Raw genomic sequence first — 20,255 nt, forward strand, 5'->3', positions numbered from 1 at the left:
ATTAAAGTAGCCTTGAGTTAAGTGCTGAGTTTGAGAGCAGAGACATAGGTTGTGTTTCTTTGTGTGTCTGCAGGTTCAGATCACACCTGCCTGGCTGTGCACTGGGCTGCGTCGGCACAGAGAGTGAAATGGACCTCAGAAAATCCTGCACTCTTCTCCCGACCTCCAGCAGCACTGCACAAAGGAGGGGCTCGGTGCAGTGATGTGCGGGAGGCTGCATCGTGTCAGTCATTTGAGCAATTGGCCCCTGGTCTTATCCTTAGCACATACTTAACACATCTTGCCAAATTATGCGGTTGCTTAGTAATGCGAACAAATATCCCCTGGAGATTCAATAACCAAACTCATTATCACTTGTCATGTAGGCCAGGAACTGAATCCAGATCTCCAGGAGTGAATGACTGGTGTGTTAACCTAGTCTCCTACTGCTAAAATAGCAGAATGAATATGTGCAAAGTCAGCTCCACACAGTGGGTAAAAATATGCCCATGGTAGGAACACAGAGAAGGTCTATTAAAAATGATTCTCATTATGTAGATTCCATTAGCTGAAATAAGTAGGGGGGAATTTAGCGTTTGTTAATGTTCTGAAGAGACACATAAATGAAGACTGATTTTTTTTTTAATTATTTACTTTTAATTTTTGCAAACTAAGCAATAGCTATTCTGGTTAAGTGTTGCAAAGGAAGAGGTTGTTGCATGTGCCATCTTCTGCACCTCAAGAGGCCACTAAACCCCTTTGAAAACAAAAGCTAACAAAAGCTTCCTCCAGTGTCACTTGTGGATGCTGTTAGGTGGGTCTGCAACACTCCCCTCAGCTGTGTGCAGAGGGCCCTGACCTTGCTGCACACAGATTACCTTGCAAGAACATGGCCACACTGTCAGGGCACATCAGAAGGTTGCTGACACTTCCCCAGGATCCACGCTCATATCCCAGGCAGAAATGTGCTCTGCCGCAGGGACATACCCGCTCATCTGGGACTAGCTGGATCACGCTGCATTGTGCACACTACAAATCCATGATCTGAAATTTTTGCAAGTACTCTACCTCTCTTCAGCAAGTTCCTTCTGGTTCATCAGGAAAATGCAGCGAGTCAGCCAGTTTGCTTAACAATGATTTTTGGCAGTGAATCCAATATTTGTAGATCTGCATACTGAATACATATGCTGTTGGCTATAAAGATACCACATTTTTTCACTCATAAGCAATCCCAGCTGCATATATGGTTTTTGGACGTAAAAAAAAAAAAACTATTCTGGAGTAAATTTCAGGCCAGCTGCTCAGTGTACAAATGCAAATTGGTTTAATTCATGTAGATAATGTATGCACATCAGACACTGAGGGTGTGTGTGCACTCATAATGATGGAAGTTCAGAGGAGATGCAGACTGATTATTTGCCTGAACGAGGTTGATACTGGCAAACATGGAAGGGAAAATCTTCAACATTTGTTGTACTTTCATGTGGTATCTACTCAAAAGTAAAATGGGCGTGATCTCCCTTAAGGAACATTTTCTGTCACTTCTGCTGGACATCGTTAGTGATGATAAATTATTTTCTAGAGTTCAATCTACAGGATCTTTCCACTGCCATCAGCACTTTTCAACTTCTACTGAAATAACCCTGTGGGACAGCAAGTTTGCAAAGTTCTGTGCCATTTTTTTTGGTGTTAAAATAGCCAACAATTGTTATAATAGAGACCAAATTGAGGGGATGACAACTTTGCAGTAGAGTGTTTTTGAACTGGATTTGATTTTTTTCCCCTTTTTGTTCTATGGAAAAATTTGTGTCTTTGAACTATTGAACACATAATTTCTCATTTCCTACCTGTGGGAGAAGACATTGATCTAGTAGCTACAGGATCTCACTGGCTGAACAGTCCTTCTATATATCTGGGGATTTTTACAGTTATCAGGTTCTTGCAGGAGTAATGGCATGTTTAGTGCTCTAGAAGTATGAATCACTAGGTATGTGCTACACTGATATGCCCAAAGGGCTTTTAAAGTTACTGTCACACTGCATCATGCTTGCATTGCCTTCATCTCCTGCTGCAGAACTTTTGCAGGTTGCGTGACAAAGCTTCATTGGGGTTGGCATTCCTGCAGGGCTTGGGTGTTGTCCGTATCCGGAGCCAGGACACAGGTCAGGGTGCGCTGGAGCACAGAGTCATACCAAGTGTCTGCTCAGCCCTGCATCACTCTGTACATCTGTGCTCAGAAAGAAGCTTTCTCTTCTACTCAGCTTGCAAGGTACATTGGTGATAAGTTTTTCAATTTTTCTTGGTACTTCTCATCTCATGGTGACCCAGCCCTCTTACCAAAATTCTCTGAGCTCCCTTCTTTATCAGGAGCAGGACGTTGACATTGCTTCTGCTATGTCCTGCTGTCTTCATTTACCATGTGAAAGTTGCAGGTTCTGGTCATTCCTGCTTGGTGCTCATGAGAGGGATTTGAAGGTGCTTTTGAAGGTGCTTTGCTGCTTGTGGTGAAGTGCAGCACATAGAAAAAAAATGGTTGAGAACCTGAGAAATAAATCTATTACAACATTTCTTGTTGATTGCAGAGGATTAGACTCCAAGGCCATGTGGGAGTCCAGCAGCTTCAAAGGGGTTTCTCTCCATTATATCTTGACTTTTCTTATGTTTGCTCAGATTCTGGTTTTGCTCATACCTGCTTTGTTCCAGTCTGCACTGCTAGACAATTACAGCTGAATTGTTGTTGTGCTGTTATGGACTCATGCATAATTTCTGAGCACAGATATAATCTTTCAAGTTCTAAATCCATAGAAACATTCAGACGAGGATATGGACAATTCCTTAGTTGAGATTCTGGCAGGCAGGGGGATAAGGTGGTGAAAAGAAAGCACTGGCATGATATGGAAATTAAATTCCCATCCTTTGAAATATAGCATGGTAATTCCCATCTGCTCAAGTGAAAGATCCAGTGTGTTTTCCCAGACTTGGAGCTATCACTTACTGTTGTACTGAAACAGTGTTTAGGGTAGTGATGAGCCTTTGGGGCCCATGTGGGGGCTGCTGCTCTAAAAGGAGGTTCTGGTTCCCTTCTGGGCCCTCCCATGAGATGTGAAGTCCCATTGCACTCCTTGTGCAGCAGCACATTATCCTCTTCTCACAGCCAGAGGAGGCAGCTCGGGGACACAGACACAGACACATACACACAGACACACAAATCCACAGACACTCAAACCAGCAAGGATCTGCCTGAAGATGGGCTCACATATCATAAAATTGCACACTTGGCCACTTCTTTCTCAAAGTCTTTCTTCTAGATCTCACCGCTGAGAGAGTCCAGGGAGTTGCAGCTTTCTCCAGGAGTTCAGAGAGATGACCTGACCACGGAGCACTCACTGCTGTTTCACAAAATGCACTTGCAGACCCTTGGACTTGAGATGTGCTGAGGTCATATGGCACACATAACTATGAATAGCTTTTTGAAGGCAGAATGATGGAATAATTAAGCATAATGAGCAGAGAAACAAAGCTGAATTGGTTTTGATGTCATGGAAGTACAAGATGTAGTCTTTTTCAGAGTATCTTTATATTTTTTCCCAGCAACACTGAACTCCATACTTCACCTGTGTCTTGCAGATGTCTTGCTTCCAGACCGGAGTCACTGTCCTGAAATAGGGGCCTGATTCCAGTGAGAAGAGTTAGGGCAGGCTGGGAGCCTGAGGTGCTAGCTGAAGGAGGGGAGAGGTAAAGCTGGTGTGCTGGTTTAGCTGCTAGGGAAGTGTTGTATATCTTACTTCTGCCCCTCTCAGGGGCCAAAGTATCTTCTTCCTTTTGTGATATGTACCCTAATCCTTTCCCAAAGTTGTGTCTAAAACCTATCTTTGAAAAGCAAAATACTTTTCAGTTTTATAACATGGACAGAGAAGAAGCCTGTTTCATACAATATCCCTGTGATTGTAGCATTAACCCAAGGTAGAGGCACAGGGGTTCAATTCTGTTCTGAAGGGATTTGAAACCATACAGAGATGAATAAGTAATAAAAATGTATACACTGCACTATTTTGCTTTGTTGTTAAGTCTGTTAAGTCTTTTGCTATTGCTAATATGTAGAGTGTCTAATTGGAAATAATTTCCTTATCAGCAGAGAAAGATATTTCAGTAAAAGCAGTTTATTTCACCAAGTTAGTCACTTACCTTCTTAAACCTGAAAAATAAATGCCTAGACATCCTGTTATTATTGTTTTGAATTATTTATAACCTGTAGCATTTCACAAGACATTGGAAAAGCAAATGGATCCCATATTTTAAGTATTACTTGGTGGTAAAACATGCATGCAGTGCAGCATAGGATTGCTATCATGGCATTTCCCCTGGTGTCATTTGCTACAGAACTGGAGTGTGCTGCCACAAGAGTGACAATCAGGAATACTGTCATTATGAGCAGTGGGAGAGCACTTGAGTTATTTACATTCATGTAAGCAAAGTCAGAAGCTGGCCTTGGAAAACAGTAAGGTCATTGCATCTAGCAAGGTGTAGCTGCAGTTTTCAAAATGACTGCACAGCTTGGCAAGATAGGGTTTATGAGCTGACTTTGTATCAAGAACACATCTATGTGAAATATTTTCCCCTCTGATCTTTACAGCCCCATATCTTCTCACAGAAAATTGGGGATATTAGCTTTGTTTGCAGCCCTGTTGGTGTCAAATGCAGGTGCTGATGATGCAGATGTCTAACTAACTGGGGCAAGATTTCAGTACTGGTTGTTTCCCCCCTGGCACTTGGGTCCTGAGATTTCCTGAGGTAGGTAAAGGTCACCAACATCTCAAAAATTGTACCTGAAGTCAAGCAGTTTTGTCCAGGAATCAAGTATTTATCACCAAGACAAAGGGACACCAGAAAACTGGGAGGGAGAAGGTAGGTAGGGAATTGTGGGAATAGTGCTGACACTCATGTGCCTGTGCCTTTTTCCTCCAAAATCTTTGAACATCAGGCACCCCTGATTGTGATGGGGGTTTTCTAGTTGGTTTTTCTTTTTTATTTATTGTTCTTCATTAGCCAGTGCTTAACATTGGATACTATATGCTCTAGGTTAGCCAGAATTCAAACACTTCTGTCATTAATATCAATCTCCCTGCCAGAGGGCTGGTTACAGCACAAGCCTTTTCTTTTCCCTTTCCTAAAGACATTTTTCACCCAGATCAATGGCTGGTGATTATCCAGTCTAAATCAGGATCCTATTATGTGAGGTAGAGGAGACTCTTTTGACTACTGCTGAAATGTATGTAATAATAATAGCCTTAGAGAGGAGTGAAATGTAGCACAAGCATCCTGTGTGTGTCTCTTTAATTAGAAACCATGCAGAGTTTGAAATCCAAGGTGCTTCCTAACATGTGCAGCATTCATTTTAATCATTCCTCAGAGTGCAGGAGGAAGCATCAATTAAGTTCAGCATGAGAGAAACTCCTGGGAGTGGGTGCAGGAAATTAATTTTTTTAGTGATATTATGAAATTGAGGATGATGATGATTATGATGATGATGCCCAGGGACAGCACTTTGAAAGCATTAACCTGAAAAGGCAGTGAGGAGCCCCATACTATGTCAGCAAGCAGCCAAAGCACTGAAAGATCCTTAAGGCATAAATTTGACCCATATTCTGTAGATAATCAACTTTCCTCTCCCCAAAGGGGATTTGGGAGAATGATATAAAAGCATGATTTGCATTATGAAGCCTTGTATCTGCCTTGATGTTTTCCTTGTCTGCTCCAACTGCTGTTGCTCCCGAACATCAAACTGCACAGGGGTTTGCTGCATGCAAGGCAGGAGCTGAACTGTTCCTAATGGGAGCCCAGCACAGCATTGGGGCCTTTTCCAGCCCAGAGGAGATGAGGACTGGCAGCTCTGGAGTGCAGGATGCTCTCTGACCTCTTCAGCACAGTGGGCACCCCTGCCCAGCGTGCCCAGCACACGTCAGAGTCGGAGCTGATGAAAGCCCTCCTGGCAGTGAGCTGGCTGACCTGCAGGGAGGTGCCAGCCTGTGCTGCCAGCAGGACTGAGCCCTGAAAGCAGCTCCTGATCATCTGCATGGAGAAAGCGAGTGTCAGGAAATTGCAGCTAATGAATCATTTCAGGGCACGGGATCTGGGTAGGAGAACAAAGTGGAGGCAGGCTGGGGGATGTCAGGGAGCCTGCAGTCCCACCAAGGAGTGGGCAGGGATTCTGAAAAATAAGAATTCTCCTCCTCTTTGAGGGAGAATAACAACCGTGGTGATACTTCTGATAAACAGGGCTGAAATGCTGTGATTTAAAAAGCACAGAATTTTCATTTTTACTGGATATTTTCATATTGCTAATCACAGCAAACAGAGGGGAAATAATCTCTCTAAATTCCTGGCAAGTGGGTCATCATGTACATTTCTTCAGACAACAAGAGGATGGACACTCCAGATGGGGTCTTACTTGAGATGTTCTCCAACAGCAAGGGGAAAAGGAAGCTGGTCACACAGTGCAGATGTGGATGAGCTAGCTCCTCTCACATTGACATTTTGAGCCAAGAATATTTCAGCATTAGCATCTCCTAATGCAATTTCTTCTCACTGGCTATAAAACCTGTCCTGGTGCAAAAGAAACCTCTGTGATTTTCATTTAACTATGAGAAAAGAGCCACAGCCATTTTTGTGTAACAGGATTTGTGTGGGCTGTTGGTAAGGGCACGCTGCTGATAAATAAGGTTCAGTTGTAAATATTCTCTAGTGACATGGGAATTTATTCACCTATTGAAGTTTACAACTGAGCTACCAAGGAAACATGTTCTTTAGCTCCACTGTGTATGCAGTCCACGGTGCATTTATCAAACGCCCTGTCACTTCAGGGAAGGCACAGTTCAGGTAATACAGTATATATGAAACTGTGAATACCACAAAGTTCTCTTAGAGTACATTTTTTAAAGCTGTCTTATGAAAACTTTGGACAAGTGGAAAGCAGAGGATATATTTTCAGTTTTATAGCACAGGAATCTGCTCTGTGGTCACATGCAGTGAAAAAGATACTACAGACATAGGTGCTTCCTAGGCATCACATTTATTTATCCTAAAGCAAAAAGTAAAAGCTGCATAAGTAAATAAAATCTGATTTTTTGCAAAGTTGAGGTTTAAATAGGAATTTCAGATCCTCCCCTTCATCAGATATAAAAATCAAGACTGGTTTCTCATCCTTCATCCCTTTATCCATTTCAGTTTACAGGCCACCCTGACACCACAGGCAGGTTCTTTGTGCGGGCACTTTTCATTCCATTCCCATATCAGAGGCCTTAATGGGCTTTTATCTTACACTGCCTCTCCCATAGTCCTTGGAAACCCTGGCAGTGACCCTGCTCAATCCCCTGAAAAAAACCATCCCTGTTTCACCCTTCAGGCCATGCAATTCTCTGACTGCCTCACAGACTCCCCAGCTCCTCAGTAAATGCAGGTGTCCATATGGAGGAGTGACCCCCAACTGTGTCACCTCAGAAAGCTAATTTTAAAAAATCCTTAATTTTTAAATTTTTCTCGATTGTTTTCTTTGGGTGCTGCAGCCTGTGAGCTGAGGCTGCCAAAGTGTTTCAGGCGCCAGTTTTCTTGATTCTCAGTGGTTGAAATTATGGAAGAAGCTTTTGAGTAACCTTTAAGTTAACATTTGTGGGAAGGGAGGAAAAAAGAGAGGACAAAGATTTTCCTGGTGAGAATTTATTTATTAAAAAAAAAAAAAAAAAGAAAGAAAGAAAGAAAAAAAGAAATAATGAAGTCTCTTCTCTATGGGTAGCAATCCCGGCAAGATTCACCGGAGTGGGGCTCCCTCTGTTGAGCTCTGGGAGCTTTGCCAGATGGTAAATAACAGCTGCCCACTCCATTTTTGGGGCAGCTTCATCTCCAGGCCCTTCCTTACCCCTCTCACCTCCCTGTGGTCCAGCTGAGAGGGAAAAAATTGCAATAGAAAAGTGCCAAAAAAGTGGGGTGTGGGAGTAGGACCTTTGAGCTGTGACCTGCCTGGTCTCTGTCAGAGGAAACCCAGCTCCAATGAGTTGGAGCAGGACTGGACCATGCAGTCCTCTCTGGGGTGGGAGAGGGTTTCTGCTTAGGAAACGCTTGAGTCACAAGGCAAAGAGCCAAAAAGAAAGATGTGGAAAGGCTGGAAAGTAAACCAGAGGTATTGGGCTGGCTAGCAGAGTTACAAAGGCACTGCTGGAAAATGTAAGCTATCCCGTGCTTCGTCAGCTTCCACCAGGAAAGATCAAATGAAGCAGTTGCAGCAGAGATTCATGTTAGGGGCTTTTTATGCAATACTTCTTGTATTTTCCCCAAAGTGTTCTTCTTTTTTTTGCTGTGACCTACAGCATAAGGAATTGTGGAAAATTCCAGAGCTGTAAATGCTGCCATTGAGGAAGTGAAGAAGCCTGAAAAAACTTCAGGCTCTCAAAATTGCACAGGGAACTGACTTTTAACTCATCTCTTTTATTAAAAAGCAAGCAAGGACTGGTTCTGTCAGGGGGCTGGGAAAACGGGGTCATGGTTCTGACCAAAGTGGTGTCATCTGGGGAGTAATCAATGAGAGATTTCATGTTTATTTAAAGATTTTAAGACACTTTGAATTGAGAACACAAGGCAACCTTAAAGATATAATGTTGTAGTGCCTTGAATATAAGGAGGTTTTTTTTGTGTTTCTCTGCAGCTTCAAGGGAGCTCCTATTTGATTTGTCTCCATTGGTGGCTCTGGCAGGCTAAATGTAGCCAACTGTGCTGTCTTTCCTCTTTGAACTGCTCAAATAGCACATGGCTATCAGTTTGCTTAGTAGAGTTGCGCTGGAAATTTTTTTCTTCTGTTATTTGTTGTTTTTTTCCGTGTTAACCCACCGCCGGTTCCTGAGGCTCAGGAAGTGTTTGGTGCCTCTTGCCCTTGTGAGGCAGTCAGCTGAGGCATATTTTGTCTGATGGTTTCTCAGGAAGCCACACTGCATTCTTGGGTTAGAAGTTGTGTCAGCTATTGGTTGGGATGTTTTGTAGACCAGCTTCTGCTCTGAAGTGTCTGTGCACAGCAGCCAATCCTTTCACTGAGATCCCTGCACAGGATTATCAGGGTCATATTTGGTCCTTAGGATCCAGTGAATGTTTTCTGCCTGAAAAGTGAAGGACAGATTCTTAGAACATACCTAGCTCTTGTGAAGATTATGGCCAGCCCATCACTAAATATTCTTCTTGGTAGAGACTGCCAGATGTTCAGCTTTGTTTCACAGAAGATTACTTGTAAGGTAAAGCTTTATACCAGGTAGGAATTTTCTATACACCCACACCACTTCATCAAGATCAATGGAATTAAACTGGTCCAACTGAAACCAGAAACTGACCTGCAATTCCAGTGGTGTGTTCTCTGTATCACTTAGTAAAGAGCAGAGAGTTTGGAAGCATTGGGGTTTTGCAGAGCTGGAGGGACTTTCCACTGACATGGTTAAACAGCTGCCTGGTGTTACCCACTAATTCTAATTCTCTGGGCAGCCATAGCTGTGAACTCATTGCTGGAAATCCAACCTGACCCTGAATATCACATGTTTTTTAATAGGAGAGCATGTAGTTTGAAAATACTTCACTTAAACAACGGGTTACTGAGAAATAGAGATCTTTGAATGTGTAAATATTGATAGATAGTGAGTGAGGGGCTGAAGCAATGTGAGCTGTGCAGAGGACATGAAGCTATAAGCTGCAATTATGAGATCAGATGCACTCTTCCATTCAACTTGTGAATCTTTCTAAGAGAAATGGCACTGGACTGTAAAGCTAACTCAGATCTAATATTGATAAAGTGGAGAATCCCAGACAGATCTATGTGAAAAGCTGTGCAGTGGAAGGCCTGCTGGTTTTTTTCTCAGTTGTGCTGTATGCATCAACTGCATTTGCTAGGAGAAACTTTGAAACATTCTTTAATCTTGCTGTGTACAAATATGGACCTTATAAGGTGAAATGCAAGTTGTGCCTGTTTGCCAGATAAACTACAAAATAACTTTGTCAGACACTGTTCTCTTGGAAGATGAATTTGTGCTCCATTGGCCCATTGATGAAGTGGGGAACACCATCCTGTGCTGTTCTGGGGTGGTGAGCACTGTTGTTCCCTGTTCATTGGAGAGCAATGGTGATGTGCCAGAATGATGCTGTACCTGCCTGCCTTCATGCTCCATCTGTTGAGCAATTCCCCTGGTATCTTCATGCTAATTGCAGAAGTCATTTCTGGAAATGGCAGATAGGCTCCTAATCTGTTTGGACACTTCCCCTCCATGTATAAAGGCTACTTCTTGCAAATGTGTAGAGACATTCCCAGATCTTTTAGTTTTGGAAAAAGCATTTTCCCTTCTACTCCAGGTGGGAGCCATGCATTGTCTGCATGTGTCTTCAGGTGTCACAAGGACTGCAGCCTATCTGCAGCACCATCAGCGAGGGTCAGGGCCTAAATATTAGGTAACCATTTTGTCAAATAAAACAGTAAAGCTTTAGTTAAGAACTTTTATTTTTATTGTGATTATTTAATACCTATATGGCACTATCAATAAACATGCCACTTTCCAGAGTATATAAATGATTAAATTCAGTTTTCATTCTCCATGAGGTTGTTTCTATTGTCATCTCAAATACTTTTATTCTTAAAGTTGATTTCAAAAAGGTTGTACATGCAAAGTGTGACTTTTCAGGCTTTCACTGATCTGTCATGCAGAGCTGACTAACAGCTTATAAGTGGGTTTTGTCTTTGCTTCTTTGTGAGAATTTAGATTCTCTTTGATTAATTTTCCTGTAATCAGCTTTGTGAAAGCAAATGCTGCAGTGTCACTGTTGAGATCTGTCAGACAGCTGACCTGTACTTCTGAATCACTGCACATAAGACAAACCATCTTACACAGAAGACAAAGCACTTTTGAGAGTTTTTGCTGTGAGATATGATGATGATTCATGATCTGTCACCCTGAAAGTTCCTCTTGAGGACAAAAGCCACTAAAAACTCTGCAGGTCACAGATCTGGTGGGAGTATACATTTTTTGGTTTAAATGCACTGGCTAAAGTTTGCCTTGACCCCTAGTTTCTTCAGCTCGCTGCATGTGCAAGTGCTCTCTCCTTCCTAGGACTGACTGAGACACGTGTTTTCGTTTAGATGAAAGGTGTCACTCTGGAAAGGTGTTAACCTGAGGGGGAGCACAGTGGGCAGGGTGGTGAGGAGCAAGCAGGCAGTGCTCAGTCCCTGCTGCCCTGCCAAGTCCGGCTGACACGGCTGTCACTGCCACCACAATGGAGCTGCTCATTGTGCCAGACTGCCTTCACTTGTGTGTCCTAAAGGGATCCGAGCAGGCTCACAATTTAAATTGCTCTCAGCTGATTTGAATGGGAGTTTTGGATGCCAAGATCCCAGTAATAGGGTAGTTACAGGGAGTGGAGTAGCCCATCTCCTCCTCAGCAGCCCTGCTGGTGGGTGCTCCATCATTCAGTCCTTGTCCTCTCCAGCACAGCTGCTGGGATTTCTGCTGAGCTCTTATGGGTGTCAGGAAACCATATGCTGAAGTGCTACCCAGCCTGCTTGTGGGGAGTTTCCTACCAGTTGGAAAACGTAAATTCAGTCCAAACTGTCGCTGCTGAATCTTTGCTTGTGTAGCCTGGGAAATTCAGAGTAATGTGTGATGCTTCAGAGTAATGGAGCAAAAAATTAGCAGTATGTGTTTTAATTATTATTTGTGCTTTATAGTAATAGCTTGTGTTTAACTGTATTTTACCACTGGGATGTGCATGCTTTTAATTACTTTTCATTACTTTTTTCCTTTTCTTCTTTATCGACTTTGAATTTACTTTGGATGTTTACACTTGATAGTGCTTGATGAAAGAGATAAATGTATATACATTCATGCAGAGGAACAGACTCTTCAGAAATATATTTGGATTATGGGGGGTATGGAGAGAGATCTTGGAGAATTTTGAAGGACTGCAACAAGCAACATACCAGTGTGTTTTGCTGAAGCGACTTATGACAGACTTTAAAAAAAAATTATTGTCCCTAGCAGTGTTCCTATCAGGCTGTTCCAGCAGTGTCTTCTGAGGTTGTTTGGCTTTATCCCCTCCTGCTTCACCCCTAGCAAGATGATGATCAAGATTCATGGAGCAAAGGGAAACAGGAGTTAAATACTCCTCCACCTTTTGCATTTCTCCAATTCTTTGATTCTTTCACCCCCTGACATAGGGGTCAGGTGATGCTGCTGCCCCATGGGGCAGGCAGAATCACACCTGCCTCTTGTGGGGGATTTCCATGTGCAAGGGAACCCCTTGAAGCAGTGAGGTTGAGGTTTTTGCACAGTTTGAGCTGCACAAGGCAAGAGCTTGGGCAAGAGAAATTACCCTTTAGCATTAACAAGGCTTCCACACTGCAGAAAAACAATCTCCTGCTTTGCTGTTGGGGAGAGGAGTTGTAGCTGGAGCCTCAAGAGATTTCTTGGCTTTCAAGGATCTAAACACAAACTTAGCTTGAGAGAAGTGTTGGATCATAGCATTTCTGTCTGGGTTTAGTAGCTGAATGTCTTGCCCTATTTATTTTATTTTTGATTTCTTGTTTTATAGGCACCTGCATAGCACTTTGGGCAAGCATGAGACATTTTTTTGAAGTAGTGACCTCCTCCACCAAGTCCTGCATGCAGAAGTTGGCAGGCTCTGACCCCTGTTGGAGCCTGCGTTGCTTTTGTGCACATTGGGAAAGAGTTTATTTTCTGTAACTTTTGAAAACTGAAGACCTACTCTATCTGGGCGGCTCGCATTCTACTAAGCTTGCTACTGGGACAATTTATTGGAAGCAAGCATGTTTGGGTTTTTTCCCATTCCTTTTGTTCTTCAGGATACATAATGAAGAATGCTCCAGCTTTGCCAGTTAATTGCTTCATGGCTGTTATTTGTCAATTTGCCAGCAGGTTTCTGCTTAACTGCTGCTATTTGACATTGCTGAAACACAAATGCAGAATGATTGAGTTGCCAACATATCATTGAGTCTTCTGCAAGGGGGATTTTCAGCATATTAACGCTTCAGGCTTTCACGTCAGTATTGATTGCTGAAATAGAAAAGAAACCTTTGGCAGTATTCAGCATCGTGCCAGCATGGATTTAGTGGCAGGAAAAAGAAACTGGCTGTTGCCATTGACGTGACTTCATCCCTTCCTTTCTTCCTTTCTTAATTTTTTTTTATTTCTATATACACCCACACAGAGTTTTGAAATTTAATATACATCATAGCCAAGTGCCAGTTAGCCTCACAATAAACCAGCAGGGCAAATCAACTCCTTGATGCACTCAGATGTCGACGCTGTTTAATTTTGCAGCCACCTGCGTTGTGCCCGACCAGATTTCATGGCAGCTGGGGAGGGGGTTGGTGGCAGGGGTTCCTTATGGTGGAGCACAGGTAAGGAGCTGACTTGCAGGAAGGCAGTGGGGTGGTGGTCTCTGCTGAGCTCCTCACGGGACAGCCAGACTGCCACCACACTGGTCCCTGGATGCAGGAGTGGCCATTGAGAGGCTGAGTGGCCAGAGGGCAGAGGAGCAGCACGATGCTGCTGGGGCCTGGCTTGGAAAGGGAGTTCCTCTCCATGGACACAGTGAGGCAGGAGATGCCAGGATGGGGCCCAATGGATGAGCAGGGACTTAGGTGGTGGAGCAGGGGATGAAGTGCATGCCCAGGGTGCAGTGCAGGGTCTCAGTGTTGTCCACCAGTAGTTGCTGTGGCAGTGCTCATGTATGGAATGGGCACAGGAAGGGTAAGGAGGTTTTGCTCTGCTGAAGGGTGCAAGAGGAAGGTGTGAGCCTCCTGCAATTGCTGGAGAAACACCTCACTGTGCTTTGTCTCACTGAACCTTGCCTGTCTCTGCTTTGCTTGAGTCTGATCTGTGGGATGATACTTTATATCCTGGTTTAGATTAGAAGGTTTTGTAGGAAGGACCGCATGGACATTTTGAAGGTGATGATTTCTGACTGAAATGCTGCTGCATGGAACAAAGACCTGAGGGGAAATAGGACAGGGCATGAGCTGAGGTTTTGAACATAAAATGGGAAGGCCATGCTCACCAGCAGGGCTTGGGGAGTTTGAACATCAGTCAGACATCAGTGCTGGCCAACTTCTTTTCCTTTGAGTTGGGAAAGTCAAGTGAAGAAGAGAGGAGTGGATAGGCCAGAACTGTCTGCACAAAGATTGTCAGTGAGGAAGATAATCAAGATCAGAGGAAAATTTCTAAGAACCACATTACAACTAGCAAACAGCAGCAGAGATTGGTTTTTTTCTATTTCTAAAAGATGCTTAATGCTCCCTCCTTTCAGATGTAGCTCAGAGGAAATTTCTGAATCTGATCTGCTTCTCACTTATGAATTAACAAAAAGTAGGAATAATAAAGGGAAACTTCCAAAAATATCCTTCTTAGGAACCATTAATATAATGTGACCATGAAAAGTCCACTGAAAGCTAGATCTTTTGGCCAGAATGTATAATCAAAGGAGCTTCAAGAGTTTATCTTAAGTGTTTAGGGTTGGTTGGCTGGTTGGTTGGTTGGTTGGTTGGTTTGTTGTTTGGGGGTACTTTGGGTTTTTTGTGTTTTGTTTTGTTTGAGTTTTTTAATTGTAATTGTGATACTAAATTTTTCTCTTTGGTTGATTTGAGCAGATACTTAAAGCTTTAGAACAGAGCAAGTAGCCTTATTTGAAAAGGATTAGAGGACACTGGTACCTGGGCCATAGTAAATGCAAGGTTTACATGGGACACTCAAATCAAAATGGGTACATAGAGCCTTACAGAAAGGCTGGGAAATGTCTCAATGTCGGTGGGTATCTTTTCCACTAAATAACATGCTCACCTTAAAAAATGCCTCTACAGAGTTTTTAGTTGAAAAGCCGTGATTCAGAATTAGAAATTCTGAACAATTGGAGCAGCTTGTTTTTGGAAGTAACTGATAATTGGAACAGTTTGTTTTGGAAGTCCTTCCCACTGTCAGTTGCCCAGATCTTCTCTGTGTAGGACAGCTCCTAGATGGCCCACAGATAAGCCCATGAAAGAGAAGAGGAACACAAGCACCTAAACCGTAAATTCCCACATTAGGGTCTCCAAATAAAACAATGCCAGATTTCAAATTTACATCTGGCAGTTGATTTGTTTTTCTTAAAAGTCTTCATTTGCATCAGGTGAAGTTAAAAACAGGGACCTGAATCATCTTCTAGCCAGACCAATTAATTATCAATAAAAGCCCAACAGGTATTGCTAAAGAATTTCATTGATGAAGTGTGCAATAAAGTAAAATCCCTTTTGTTTTCTGTAGCACTGGGGGCTACTGTGTTGCCTTTTTACACAGTAAAATGAGGCTTGGGAAGAGAAAGTGGCTAAAGAGTAAAGGAAGTGATCTGACCTTGAATTGCTACAAAGATCTTGGGAACAGGAAGGTCCCATCTAGGGTGAGTGATACAGAGCGTGTTTGCCAGGCATGTTTCTGGATCAGCAGTGTGCACCTGGCAGAAGTCTTACTCTTCCTTTGATAAATTGTCTTCTCCCAGCATGAATTAAAGTAATGGTTCTTTTATTTCTAAATTACTACAAGGCTCTGTAGTCTTTCAGCTTAGTGTGGGGTTTTTTTTCTAGTTTCAAATGAGTAATGCAATCTATGCCTTACCTAAGGAGTTTGATGGTATTGTATGCTTAATCTTTAAAATGCTGTGTAGGGGGCAACGCTTTGCTTTCAAGGGAAATAACCATCCTGGCAGAGAGAAAAATATCAGTAGGATGCTGCCACTGATTTGGCAGAGACTGTTTGATGCTTTTTTAGCTGGCTGTTGATTGTATGCTTTTTTAGTTATGTTTGAAGGAGCTTCCAGAACAACTGGTCTTTAAGTGGGTAGCCCCATTCAGATACAGCAAAATCCAGAAGAATACAGAGGATTTGCAGAGGAACTGCAAATTGCTAATGAGAAAAGTTAGAATTGGGGACACATCTGAAAGAAATTAAATCCCCCTCCAGACAACATGGATCACGCTCTGAAGAGCTGTGCCTCTTTGCCTGTCTCCTTCAGTGTGGGCTGTAGGCAAAGAGATTTGTCACACAACATTCCAAGACCTGCACGGCTACCAAAGCCTTTCCTAATAAAAATGAGTAAGTTAACGCCTGTGTGTGAAGGTGCACTGAAGAAAGTTGCTCTTTGATCAGTTGATGGTGTGTGCCTGCCGCCATGGCCATCTGGCACCCAGGAGCGGCGGAGGCGCCCGCAGGCAGGGCAGGCAGCGCAGGCAGGGCAGGCAGGGCAGGCAGCGCAGGCAGGGCAGGCAGCGCAGGCAGCGCAGGCAGGGCAGGCAGGGCAGGCAGCGCAGGCAGCGCAGGCAGGGCAGGCAGCGCAGGCAGGGCAGGCAGGGCAGGCAGGGCAGGCAGCGCAGGCAGGGCAGGCAGCGCAGGCAGGGCAGGCAGGGCAGGCAGCGCAGGCAGGGCAGGCAGCGCAGGCAGGGCAGGCAGGGCAGGCAGCGCAGGCAGCGCAGGCAGGGCAGGCAGCGCAGGCAGGGCAGGCAGCGCAGGCAGCGCAGGCAGCGCAGGCAGGGCAGGCAGCGCAGGCAGGGCAGGCAGGGCAGGCAGCGCAGGCAGGGCAGGCAGCGCAGGCAGCGCAGGCAGGGCAGGCAGCGCAGGCAGGGCAGGCAGGGCAGGCAGCGCAGGCAGGGCAGGCAGCGCAGGCAGGGCAGGCAGCGCAGGCAGGGCAGGCAGGGCAGGCAGCGCAGGCAGCGCAGGCAGGGCAGGCAGCGCAGGCAGCGCAGGCAGGGCAGGCAGGGCAGGCAGCGCAGGCAGCGCAGGCAGCGCAGGCAGGGCTCTGCTTCTCCTCCTCCTGCCGAAAGATGCAGGTGGAAGAGCATTAAACCCACCCCACCAGAGCAGGTCCGTTTAATGCACCCATCGGAATTGAAAAATGCCTCTGCTTGTGGTTTTAACAAATACCATGAAAAGTCATCCCAGCTTCTCATTTTCTGGAAGTGCAGTGTTTCTGTTAGGCCACTCCACCTATCCTCTGGGGAAAGCATCTGAGTGTTATTTTAGGCACAAGAATGTCTTCCAGAAGTACAGGCATTAGAAACACCTGGGGGAATACCAGGGTGTTTTATTAAATATAGCTTTACCTTTTCATTGTCCCTATAGGACACCCCATTGACAAGCATGATGCACACTGGGGAACAGACTACTCAAAGGCATGTGTATGCAAAGAAAACCGTGTCATTTTTGTAAATACAACTCTGAAAAAAACCAAAAAATCCAAAAACCTTCTTACAGAAGGTTGATTTTTAAGGACCCCTCTAACATCCCTTGTGTTATGTGCTGCTATATATTTGCAAGCTGACTCTTAGTTCAAATTGAATAAAATGAAAAATGGTATAGGATAATACATCAATACACCTTTTGCACTCCAGTATGGGTTAAAGAACTGTGACAGGACCAAAGCAGCAGGAGGCTGTGTCCAACAGAGTTACCCCCTGCTCTGTGGGACTCAGCAAGAAGAGGAGCAAGTAGATGGGGAGGACAGGGGCTGCATACACCAGTACTTCCACCAAAACATTGTTCATGCAGTCCCAGCCTGGGTGAGATAATCTACCTTTCACTGGGACAAAATCAACCCTGGGAAGAATTCTTTACACTCAAGTGGCTTCCATCAAATAGGTTTCACTCTTTATTCATACCAAACAATGAACTTCTTAGGCTTTTTTTTCTCATGGGCCATGATTTTTTAGTATGTTTGTTTAATTTTTTTAATGACAGTGAAAGCTTCAGAGCTCTTTTTAGTTCTAAAAGAAAGATTTGGGTCATTCTGCCTATTCCACTTTTCCACAAGGACATTAATTCATAGCCAACAAAGAATATTACAACTGTTTACAGTAGCCCTCAGTGAGTAGCATGAGACTTGGGGATTTTGAAAGAAATAAGAGTATTTGGTTACAGAATCAAAAGCTAAACAAAAGGCTTCAAACTCAAAAATGTTTGGAAATGCTCAAACAAATGCAATGAAAAATTACCAATTTGCCAGCTTTTATAACCCTGTGAATCATCAAGCATGTATTGTTTTGTCTCTCTTCTGAGCTTCAGAAACCAAAGCAACTCTGAAGGTCAGCATGTCTAATATTTTGCCTTTTGACACATCCAAGTTTAGTTGTTTAAACATATAGTTCTGCTTACATAGGATATTTTGCAAATTAAGCGATGCTGCTTGGTGGTGTAAGAGGTACTGCAGGTTTCAGCTGAGCTACATGAGATGGACAGTGCCTGCTGTGATGTAACACACCTACCTTCTCAGGCTTGTATCACCTGCATCCTAGTTTTCCTGAGATCCAGAGTATAGCATTATGGGGCAGTCTGCTGCAGTCATTGGAGTCATTTGGTAAAAGGCCATGGCTGCTCAGTTTGCTTCCAGCTAAACGGTGACTCTAGGAATGATATTGGTGCTGGCTGGAGATGGCTTAAAGGTGTTTGTTTTGTTTCCCCAGAGTGTTTCTCAGCTTCCCTATGGCAAAGCCCTGTACACATATGAGGGAAAGGAGCCTGGTGACCTCAAGTTTAACAAGGGGGACATCATCATCCTGCGGCGCAAGGTGGACGAGAACTGGTACCACGGGGAGCTCAATGGCAACCACGGCTTCTTCCCCGCCAGCTACATCCAGTGCATCAAGCCCCTCCCGCAGGCTCCACCTCAGGGCAAAGCACTTTACGACTTTGAAATAAAGGATAAAGATCAAGACAAGGATTGCCTGACCTTCACCAAGGTAGGAGAGTAGGTTTTTTAAAAATGTTCAGCAGTCTGCTTAGGTAGGGAGTGATGGGGCACATGTGGTGCTGGCAGCTGAGCCAGGGGTGCTGGGACTGGTGGGACACCTTCCTTGTCTTCCTGGCTTCCCTGGCCTGCCCTGGCCTCTGTGAGATTGTGCCATGAATAGCAAGGCTGGTGTAAAGCTTGTGAAGCTCAACAAGCAGAACTGGCTATACGCTTTCTGAGAACATTTTTTCCCTCTAAAAAGCATGCATTTCATCTGCATTGAAATGTTCCCCAAGAATTACTCAAATTTCAGAAAAAAAACCCCTAATGGAAATGTGTCTTTTAATGTTCCTTATTGAATCAGATGTTCCAGTGTTTTAAAATTGCATTCAGCTTCAAAATGTGTATTGCATCATACCATATACCAATTAGCAGTTGAAATACACTATCATCATAATAGTATTTCTTATTTTAAGAATATAATGACAGTAAAAAGCAGATACTTAAAAAATGGTCTTTGGTGGTTTTTTAAAACCAAAATGTTTAATAAATTCCTGTTGGAATGTGAGAAAACGGAGATATTGTAATTTCCTTTGGATTTAAAATGTCACGTTTTCCCTTTCACCCCCACCTCCCCACCTGCTTTTCGCCTCCCACTCCCCTCCCTAGCAATTTGTGTTGACCTTAGATGGGTTTCATGGATATCAAGAAACCCATAGTAAAATAAAGCCTATCCCCTATTGTTAATTTATGGCAGTGAATGCCATGGAGAACCTGTTCATTGTCATTTTCTGTTTTATTTCAGCTGTCTGAGGCTGTTATAGTATCACATAAAGTAATAACAGTTATGCTGAAAATGAATATGAAATAGACGATAAAAATATCCCTCACCAGGATTTTACTGACCTCCTCTTTTGAAGCTACTTATTATAGCTGAATGAATTATTTGCAGCATGTAATTTTCTCACCGAATGTAACATCTTTTTCACTCATGCAGTGTTTCTCAGCAGAATGCAATTTCCTAGACTGTATACTTTCTCATATTTATTTAACAAAGGATTTGTAAGCACTTTTGTTCCATAGCAAGTGAAGTGTTTGATTGCAAACACTGCAAACCCTGCGACCAGCCAGCCTCCCTGGAGCCATGAATCTCTGTGAGAAAGCGGGCTGCTTAGTGAGGAGTAACAGCCCTGCACTAACAGAAGTTAGCCAGAAGTTACCTCTGAGACCTTATCAGTAAATATATATTTTCTGGTGCGTTGTTTTTCTCACTGCCTGTCCAGAGGTACACTGGTGACTTCTCTGAGCTGCAGTCTTCCTTCTCTGCTTAAAGTATTCCTTGCTTGCTCAGTCTTAAGAAATTTAATAAGTGTGCCAGGCAGTTATAGTCTTTTTTGTTACAGCAGGTCCTTTCCTAGACACTTTTGCATTTGATATATTTGGTGCCATATATTAGAAAACCTCCTTTACAATAACTGCCTTTGTATAGTGATAGT

General features: G+C 43.7%; 1 protein-coding gene across 1 annotated transcript in view; it reads left to right on the forward strand.

The window, feature by feature from the left end:
• The window catches only part of SH3RF3 (SH3 domain containing ring finger 3), a 246,174-nt gene that overhangs the window by 134,993 nt on the left and 90,926 nt on the right, over positions 1-20,255 (forward strand). Inside the window, exon 2 of the mRNA XM_054272003.1 lies at positions 18,494-18,769. Within this exon, the coding sequence (XP_054127978.1) occupies positions 18,494-18,769 (276 nt within the window). The remainder of the gene's footprint in view (positions 1-18,493; positions 18,770-20,255) is intronic.

Source organism: Melozone crissalis, unplaced genomic scaffold (assembly GCF_028551555.1).
Source record: "Melozone crissalis strain CALT ecotype California unplaced genomic scaffold, PUWL_Pcris_2 ptg000013l_1, whole genome shotgun sequence".
Taxonomy (NCBI): Eukaryota; Metazoa; Chordata; class Aves; order Passeriformes; family Passerellidae; genus Melozone; species Melozone crissalis.